General features: G+C 38.4%; 1 protein-coding gene and 1 pseudogene across 3 annotated transcripts in view; both read left to right on the top strand.

The window, feature by feature from the left end:
• The window catches only part of LOC115939741 (grpE protein homolog 1, mitochondrial pseudogene), a 5,378-nt pseudogene extending 2,869 nt beyond the window's left edge, over window positions 1-2,509 (top strand).
• RABGEF1 (RAB guanine nucleotide exchange factor 1) overlaps window positions 1-9,455 on the top strand; it is a 32,247-nt gene that overhangs the window by 9,800 nt on the left and 12,992 nt on the right. Inside the window, exon 2 of one of the 3 annotated variants that reach the window (XM_081819633.1) lies at window positions 9,163-9,244. The exons of 1 other annotated variant lie outside the window; for it this stretch is intronic. In XM_081819633.1, the coding sequence (XP_081675759.1) occupies window positions 9,226-9,244 (19 nt within the window). In that variant the 5' untranslated portion in view covers window positions 9,163-9,225. Of the gene's footprint in view, window positions 1-6,220; window positions 9,245-9,455 lie in introns of those variants that run through there. One more of the 3 variants, XM_081819632.1, reaches the window with a different exon arrangement.

Genomic DNA, 9,455 nt, shown 5'->3' with positions numbered 1-9,455 from the left:
TTTTTTAAAGATTTTTTATTTTATTTATTTGACAGAGAGAGACACAGCGAGAGAGGGAACACAAGCAGGGGGAGTGGGAGAGGGAGAAGCAGGCTCCCCGCAGAGCAGGGAGCCCGACGCGGGACTCGATCCCAGGACCCCGGGATCATGACCTGAGCCGAAGGCAGTCGCTTAACCAACTGAGCCACCCAGGCGCCCAGCAAGAATTTAAATTTTATGGGGGGGTAGCATATACAGAAGAAGCTAAGAGGAATTTACAAGGTTTAGTTTTTTAAACTTCTTATTATTACAAAAATAACTAGAATTTAAGAATCTCACTGTAAGAACCAAGCTTTAAATAGGCCTAAGAGTGGCCATGGATTCCAGGATGTATCTGGTCACCAAAGAAATGAAGGATGTATAGGTTTCTTTGTCATTTGGACAAAACCTTATGTGCCCAGGGTAATTTTAAAAGTATTACAGAGACCCAACTAGATGTTAGCCTTTTCCATCATAACTAGAAAACCCTATTTTTTAACTTGAGATCCCTGCCAAAAAATGAAGAATTTTTCCCCAAGTTTATTTATATGAAAACGTTTTCAGGGGCACCTGGGTGGCTCAGTTGTTAAGTGTCTGCCTTCGGCTTAGGTCATGATCCCAGGGTCCTGGGATCGAGCCCCTCAGGCATCGGGCTCCCTGCTCAGCAGGAGGCCTGCTTCTCCCTCTCCCACTTCTGCTTGTGTTCTCTCTCCGCTGTCTCTCTCTGTCAAATAAATAAATAAAATCTTTAAAAAAAAGAAAACATTTTCAAAACACACACAAAACAGACTGCAGTTAAATCAAAGAGATACTTTTGCTGCTCAAATTGTTTAAATCCTGCCCTTGTTAATTACTAATAAATCCTTCGGAAACACTCCCCTATTCTGAAAGCGTAGCCTGTATTACCCTCTACTTCTGAAAACACATACCCTTTAATTTATTGGACATTAAAGCTTTTTAATAAGTGAATTTTGTGGGTTTCTCAATGCAGTTTTTCAAAAGATTTATTTTAGTGCTAGAGAGCAAGAGAGTGAGGGAAGGGGCAGAAGAAGAGGGAAAGAGAAACTCAAGTACACTTCATGCTGACTGCAGAGCCCGACACAGGGCTCACCAACCCTGAGATCACGATCTGAGCCAAAACCAGGAGTCAGATGCTTAACCAACTGCACCACCCAGGCACCCCTCTCAATACAGTTTTTTAAAAAAGATTCCTTTATTAGCAGTCATTCAAATATGTTTTTTCCCTTATTAAAGAAGCATTCAAACACAATGGAAGACCTCTTGCTACTTTCATTGTTCTATTCCCAGCCATTCATTCTATAAAATTCTGACATTATTACATATATAAATTTAAAAAATTTCCCATACTAATTCTCTTTGAAAAACTGTTTTTCTAAACCTGAGAAAGGAGAAAAAAATTATAGTTTAAAATGTGGCTGTATCTTCATTTACCTTCTTCTCCTCAGAATAAATTCTAGAAAGATAGATGTCCTCCTGTACCTTAAAATGACTTCACTATTCTAAACTATGTGTATATACAAGGTGTAGTTTGCCCTGCTATGTAATTACTGTTAAGAGAGGAGAAATATGTATCCAAGACAAAGAAACTTTAATTACAAAATAGGCTTTTAATCGTGGTTAAGAAAATTGGGGAACGGGCATGGGGGAGTAACCCAGGACACAATTGTAAATTAGAAGCACAAAGGATGAGAAGTGAGGTGACAAGCAATGGGAAAGCATCTGAGCTGGTACAATCTGTATATCATAAGAACTAAAAGTAGATAAAAGGTTGAGTTGGTAAACTATGTTGAAAGTGATGAATGAATAAAATAAGAACATACATAGAAGAATACAGTGATATGTGAGAGAAATTTTAAAACATTATGGAGTTGAACCCTCAGTGGGTGAGGCCGGCAAGACAGGCTCCCAGCTTTGGCATCGCCTCTCAGGCCCTCTCCTGTTGTGCACGGCTACAAAACAAAAGAACGGTGGCCAGAATGGAAGAGAGGACATGAGTCAAAATGGAACAGAAGAGAGATACTTCCTCTACAGAGAAGATACTCCTGGAAGAGAAGGTCAAGTTAGAAGAACAACTGAAAGAGCCGATGGAAAAATAAATGCGAGGTTTGGCAGATACTAAGAACTTGTTGCAGAGGAGGCAAAATTATATGGTATTTAGGAATTCTGCAAGGACTTGCTAGAGGTTGTAGGCATTTTGGAGAAAGCAATAAAATGTGTGTTCCAAAAGAAAAAATTAAAGATGATAACTCTGTAAAATCTATGGAAGAACCTATAGAAGAGCCTTGTAATGCCTGAAGTCCACATTCAGGTGTTCAAAAAGCCAAGTTTGACCCTACAGGTGTGAGGCTTTGTTCTGCATTCTTATTGAAGGGAAAGAGCTGGTCACAGCGGTGCTGGTTACCAAGGTGAGGTAGAAACTGATGGGCACACACCAAGACCTACCTTGGTGGGTGTGGTGAAAGAAGCTTAGCTGCCTCTAACTAGCCGCTATAACTCTTGAAAGACTGAAAAGATGCTTGAAGGGCATCTTATCTATGAGTACTTTTGACCTTTCCCCAAACCTTGTTGGAAAACCCAAGTGGCTAAACATGCAGTTGCATTAATGAACTCTAATTGAGGAGTCTGTTCATTGATTTATAGGATTCCATGTTTAATAGTTTCACATACTTAGAGCAGAGGCCAGTGGGACGCTACTAGAGCTCGAGTATCATGGATAAGCTGTATCAGCTCAAACTCTGCTGACATCAAGGTATCTTAAATGAATACACTGTCTGGGAATTCTGTGTGGTTACTTGGCCGTGCTTGGCTGTACTGTGGTTCTTCTGCATCTCACTGTAGCATGTGAGTTACCAGAGTATTTAGCCCAGTACCCACTGCATTACATTTTTCTTGCTAAAAAAAATTTAATGATGACCTTTGTAAAGAATGTAAGTGAGCTCATTTGTAATTAGTAACTAGCCAGCTGCTAAAAATGATCAACTATTGGCTTTTCCCTAGAGATGTGAAAGGAACACATGTACCTTAACAATTCTCACCACCTTTATTTTGCCAGTAATTGAATTTGACAAAAATCAATTACTTTTGCCCTGTTTTGTTCATCTAAAATGTAGAAATGTTTAAATCTGTATTCAGCTAGCTACTAATGACCTCAGGGTATATTCCCTGGTAAGATGAACTGTCTCAAAAGAACCACATGCTTGGTCTACTTGAGATGTTAATGTTTAATTTTAAAATTTTATTTAAGAGGATTAAAGCCCTAATATGTTTGTTTTCCTAAAAAAAAATTTTTTGAAGGCAACAGGAACCAGCAATTCAAACAATATGGACATCAAAGCTAACACCTAAATAAATCAGAGTTACTACAGTACAAAAGAAACGTAACCCAGAAAACAAATCATGGAATTCTAAATTCTAAAGATGAGAATTTCAGATGAACAACATAGAAAACACAATTAGGGAATAGTCAAAGTTTTCAAAACAGATTGGGGGGAAAAAATTTCAACCAGACAATTAAGAAAGTATACAGAATACCTCTCAGTATTGGAATTCACCTGCTTGTCAAACTTTTAAACTACAAAGGAAAAATTTTTAGGAAGAAAAATAAGATGAATTTACATGCAGACATTATAGAAAAGATGATCCCAAGCAATAAAAAAATACTTGAGGAAAGGGGTTCATTTATGTGGCTAGGCTGTGATTTTTCTTAGAAAACTAAAAAAACATTTTGGAATTTTGTAGAACCTAAAAATTTACCAGCACATACCTGCCCAGAGTTTAGCTCCTTTGAAAAGAACTGTGAAGGATCTGAGATTTTCCCTACTTTTAACGAGTTAGCCTGCCATCATTTTGTGGATGCTGGCAGAAGACATGAGTCTCCTGGGTCAGAAAAGAAGGCCAGTTTATTACTCACAGCAGTAGCCATATCCAGAATATATCAGCATTTGCACCAATTCCCTGAGTATCAGTTCCCATGGGACATGAAAAGACCAGATAATGCCTGTGGGTGCAGTGAGCAACGTTAGATGAGAGGATCTTTTATAATGGGCAGTAAGCTTGCCTGACCTCCACCTCACATGGAAACATTATTATACTGGACAGTAGACAATCTGCCCTTTTACTTGAGGGAGGCACTATCTCTGTCTTCTGTACAGCTATCCTTGAAAAGATAGTGTAGAACAAAGGCAGTCCGTGGCTCTCCTCACAAGATATGTAGAAGAGATCTATGTAGAATTGTGTCCCAGTGTTCTTACAGTATTATAAAGGGAGGGGCGATGATAGATGGTCACATTTATTTCTTCTTTCATTCAACTAATTGAGCGCTAGCCCTATGCCTGGCCCTGTTGTGGGCACTGAGGATATGGTGGTCAGCAGTGCCCTTGTGGACCTCACATTTTAGTGGAGAAAATAGATAATAAACAGGTTTGTAATATAGCCTAGGGTAAGTCCTACAAAGAATCTAAAACAGGATAAGAGGACAGAGTGGCAGGGGAGTCCTTTTAAATTGTAAAATAAACACCGTAATGAAGTGTAAGTCTGTGCAATATAAATAGAAATATAAAAAGATATTTTCTGAATAGTAACAGAATTGCAGTGATTGTGTGGAGCAAGGGGAGGAATAGGTGATTCATTGCCACAGGTAAAACAGGTCACAGTTTTTAGTTAGAAGTGAGTACTAGTAATAATCAGAAGAATTAATGTAGTTTGTTCTAAGTGTTGAGATTTGGTGCAAATGAAAGGTAGCCATGTCTAAGGTACCTAAGTAGATGAAAAGAATAGATAATCTATTGTGGAAGGTACATAAACGGAAAGAATAACAAGTAAAATTATAGCATCATAAAGGAAAATAAAAATATTACTGTTAAAATGCTAAGTGAATCTCCCATATAAAAATAAAATTAGATTTACAGTCTTAATAGTAAAAAAGTCTCATCTCACAAACTCCATAATGATAGTCCTTTTGTTTATTTAAACCCACTCTGGGGCACCTGGGTGGCTCAGTTGGTTAAGCGACTGCCTTCGGCTCAGGTCATGATCCTGGAGTCCCTGGATCGAGTCCCGCATCGGGCTCCCTGCTCGGCAGGGAGCCTGCTTCTCCCTCTGACCCTCCCCCCTCTCATGTGCTCTCTGTCTCTCTCATTCTCTCTGTCTCAGATAAATAAATAAAGTCTTTAAAAAAAAAATAAAAAAAATAAACCCACTCTGCTTAATGAAAGGATGTGAAAAGATTTACAAAATGATTTAAAGTAAGAATAAGAGAAGAAGAGGATAATTTGATGGTATTTAGAATTTATAAACATGTTCTTATGGACATGTTCTTCAAGTAGCTGCTGCTTATGATTACCCACATGAAAGTCCAGGCATAGTATTAAAACTAGTTCTCTGAAGAAATACTCCCAGGACACTTAAAATTGTTTAGTCCATGGATATATTTGTCTGGTGATCTAATTTAGTGCAGGGATGAAGTTTAGAGAATTTACAATACAAATTTACTGATTGATTCATAGATGAGGGCTAGATAGGAAACAAAAGCTTGAAATCTCATTGGGAAGTAGTACAGAAAGGATGCCATGTATTGGACAAACTGAGTGTGCTTAGATAGAGTCCCATCCTGCCTCCACATAGAGGCAGCAGCAGGAGTGGGTGGGTAGGATTAGGACTTCTCTCACAGAGTAGCAGTGGATCTGCTGGAGTTCACACCACAGAGCATGAAAGAGACATCCTTTCTCGTGAGCATTACTAGAAAGATCACTACTAACTCACATGGATATTAGTATGAAACAAGAATACTTACTGCTGCTACCCATACCTATTTAGAGAAGATTGTTGAAGATAGATGGAATAAGAAGGATAAGTAAAAGATTTGCCATATGCCCCATGGCACTTTGTCCTTCTGGTTTATAATTTTCATAGAATATTATAATTATTTGCATTCAGTCTTCCCATTGAAGTTGAATGGTCTCTGAGCATTTTATTAATTTTTGTTTGTTTGTTTTTTTTAAAGATTTTATTTATTTATTTGAGAGAGAGAGAGCACATGAGAGGGGGGAGGGTCAGAGGGAGAAGCAGACTCCCCGCTGAGCAGGGAGCCTGATGCGGGACTCGATCCAGGGACTCCAGGATCATGACCTGAGCCGAAGGCAGTCGCTTAACCAACTGAGCCACCCAGGCGCCCCTTTATTAATTTTTTTATACTTGCTGGTACAGTGGCCGGCAATTCTAATCATGCAGCAAGTGCTTTTAGAGTGGATAGAAATATAATTTTCATGAAATTCAGGAAAAATGATCTCATCAGGAAAATCCAAGTGTACTAATAGGGGTGTAAAATTAGTAACATGACAAGATAAATTCATGAAATTCAGTTACAATATGACATGCCTGTGATAAAAAGCTAAAGAGCCTAACACAGTATTAAAAAATATTAATTTTTAGGGCGCCTGAGTGGCTCAGTTGGTTAAGCGACTGCCTTCAGCTCAGGTCATTATCCTGGAGTCCCGGGATCGAGTCCCGCATTGGGCTCCCCGCTCGGCGGGGAGTCTGCTTCTCCCTCTGACGCTCCCCCCTCTCATGCTCTCTCTGTCTCTATCTCATTCTCTCTCTCAAATAAATAAAATCTTTTAAAAAAAATACTAATTTTTAAAGATAATAACAATGAATGGCATTAAATATTAGTAACACTTTAATTAGGAAAATTCATTCAAAGAATTAAGAGAGGATTGTATATTGGATCTAACTAAGAAAAATATAAATTACAATGTTATATTTATTCTAAAAATATATATATATATATATACTGTATAATCTTTTTGTGAGGTGGGGCGGGGAGCAGGAATTCGGTAGGAGAGATTTCTAAATCTGACCAACTTCAAAATATATCCTAAAATGAAAGACATCACAACTAGGTGAGATTTTAATTAAAAAAATAAAATATAGGACAGTGAAATAAACCAGGGATTCCAGAAATAAATTCAGTTTCTCAGGAGCCAGTTATGTGACAACTGGGGAAATGAGAGGGACAGTGTTGCCTTTTACCACCTGCTTCTGAAAAAGACAGGGAAGTTTGTATATAGATTACTTCCGGTCTGTATTCTATACCGTGCACCTTACACTCCCGCCAAATAAAGAGTTAAACATGAAAAAACTTAGAAGTAAATCAGTGAAGTAGATTAGAATATTTATTTCAACTGTAGAGATATTTATTTCTGTAGAGAAATTTAGAACAATTTTCAAGCTGCAGTTGAACTGTTTAAGAATTATTCTTAAGGACCAGGTAAAAGGTTTAGCGGTATTAACTTTTTTAAAAGCTGCATAATGAAAAATAAAAGATAAAATGGAAAGCAGCACTGGGAAATTGTGGTGAATATAAATAAAAGCTTAACATTTCAAAATGTATAAAATTTACTTAGTACCGAGTTCTTACTAGACAAGAGATCGATTTTAATTCAGCCAAATGGCTCTTACATAAATAGTGAAGGAAGCACCAAGAGCAGCTGTCAGGGTTGTCAAAGAGCTCTGTAAGCCCTGTGAGACCCATAAAGTTACTTTGACTAAGGGAATGAAGGACAATTTCTTAGAAGAGGTAAGGTGTGAACAGAGCCTTCTTTGGACAGCTGTTGGAAGACTGGACAGCAATAAAAGTAATGCAGACAGAGAATAACTTTACAGTGTTAGAGAGGTGGGGCAACTAAAAGCAGACCCTCAGAACAAATGGTAACCTGGCAGGGTAAGCAGGAAGGAGGATGGAGGGTGGTGCTAAATGCAGGCTTCAGCATCCATCCGATGGACAGCCATTGGAAGTGTGGCGCTCAGATGATAATCTGATTTTGTGCCCAGATCTGAACCTGAGATGATCAGTTGGACTGTGGTGTGTAGGATAGATTGAAAAGTGAGATCACAGTTGGGGAGAGCAGCTATACTCAAGGTGAGAGGTGACGAGGGCCCAAACCAGGGGAGGATGGCTGGGAGAGACATTGCAAAAGGCAGAAGGGCACGGTCTGGACCCTAAGGCATACTTTGGGATTTAAGCTGGAGTAGCAGGGTCTGCATGCTCTCCCCAGGGCCTTATGGGCCTTTGCTCTATGCTCTCATTGGCCTGTGTGAAGGCAGTCTGAAAAACAGTCCTATGGAATTTGTCCCAGGCCATATTCATGCTCTTCTGCAGTGACTTCTTTATGAGAACCCTTGGGAGAAATTTCTGGGTTTGGTGTTAGAATTTCATCTGAAGAGTTAGTTTACTTTTACATTTTGGACACCCAGTTATGTGATTATTTTTGTCTTAGTGATGATTGCTAGAAAGTTTAGTTAGAGACAAAGGTATGGGTTGACTCCACTAATTTCTGTATCTTCAAGGACTACATTTTTCTGTTGTTCCTAGCTCCATTTTGTGTTTCTCTCCATGTTTTGTTTTTCATCTGGTTAATTGTGCTGAACTGTGTTTATATTTTATGTAGACTTTATTCTTTAGAAGAAAATAAGGTATAAATATACATATTATACCTAAATAATCAGTAAACCTAAAGGAAAATTATAAAGCCCAGTGTTGTAGGGGCCATGGAGAAATAAACACACATATATGGCTAATGGCTGGACATTGGAGTTTCTGAGGATTGTATCTAGCAGTAGATACTTAGAGCTATAAAGTTGTTCATATTTATTAAACTGTCAGTGTCACTCTTGAAAATGTATCACAAAGAAATAACCCAAGAGAAATAGTCCACACAATTATTTATAGCTGCAGTACATAATAGTGACAAAGAGAGAAGGAACCCAAATGCACAGTGGTAGACTGGTTAAGTAAATCGTTTAATATAATGGAATGTGAGAAAGCCACGAGAAATGACAAAGTAGATCAGATAAATAGAAATGTACATAAACATGTAAATTGTCAAAATACGCATTACACCCACATAAGAATACACACACACACACACACAGAGAAGTAAGAGGTCATGGGAGTTGTAAATAACTTTAAAGGATAGGTTTTTCTCCTCTGCAGAGTTCATATAATTGGTAGGTACTTTTTGAGATTAGCACCAAAGAGTGGGTTTTGGAAACTTTGTAAAATTTAGAGCTTTATGCATGATCTTTCTTCAGCTACCAAGTAGCCTCTTTGTCCCTTTGTTTCAGGATTTAAGCATTGAGGAACAGTCAGAGTGTACTCAGGATTTTTACCAGAATGTGGCTGAAAGAATGCAGACTCGTGGAAAAGGTAATGCTTTGTTAGCCAGCCATAAAAGGATTGCTGGTAATTGTACAGAGTCTGACTGCTGTGTCTGTTAGAACTTTCTCTGTTTCTCTGATGGCCTGGCTGGTTTGCCAACTCTGTCCTATAAACAACTCCACTGACATTCTGGTAGCTGGTCTTATCCTTAGAGGGCCTTTGAATACCACCGTGTGCATCACTCCAAGATGATCACAGC

Source organism: Leptonychotes weddellii, chromosome 5 (genome assembly GCF_054177405.1).
Source record: "Leptonychotes weddellii isolate Sample4059 chromosome 5, ASM5417740v2, whole genome shotgun sequence".
Classification (NCBI taxonomy): Eukaryota; Metazoa; Chordata; class Mammalia; order Carnivora; family Phocidae; genus Leptonychotes; species Leptonychotes weddellii.
The sequence above is the reverse complement of the archived record's forward strand: the minus strand, read 5'-3'. Positions and strand labels throughout refer to the sequence as shown.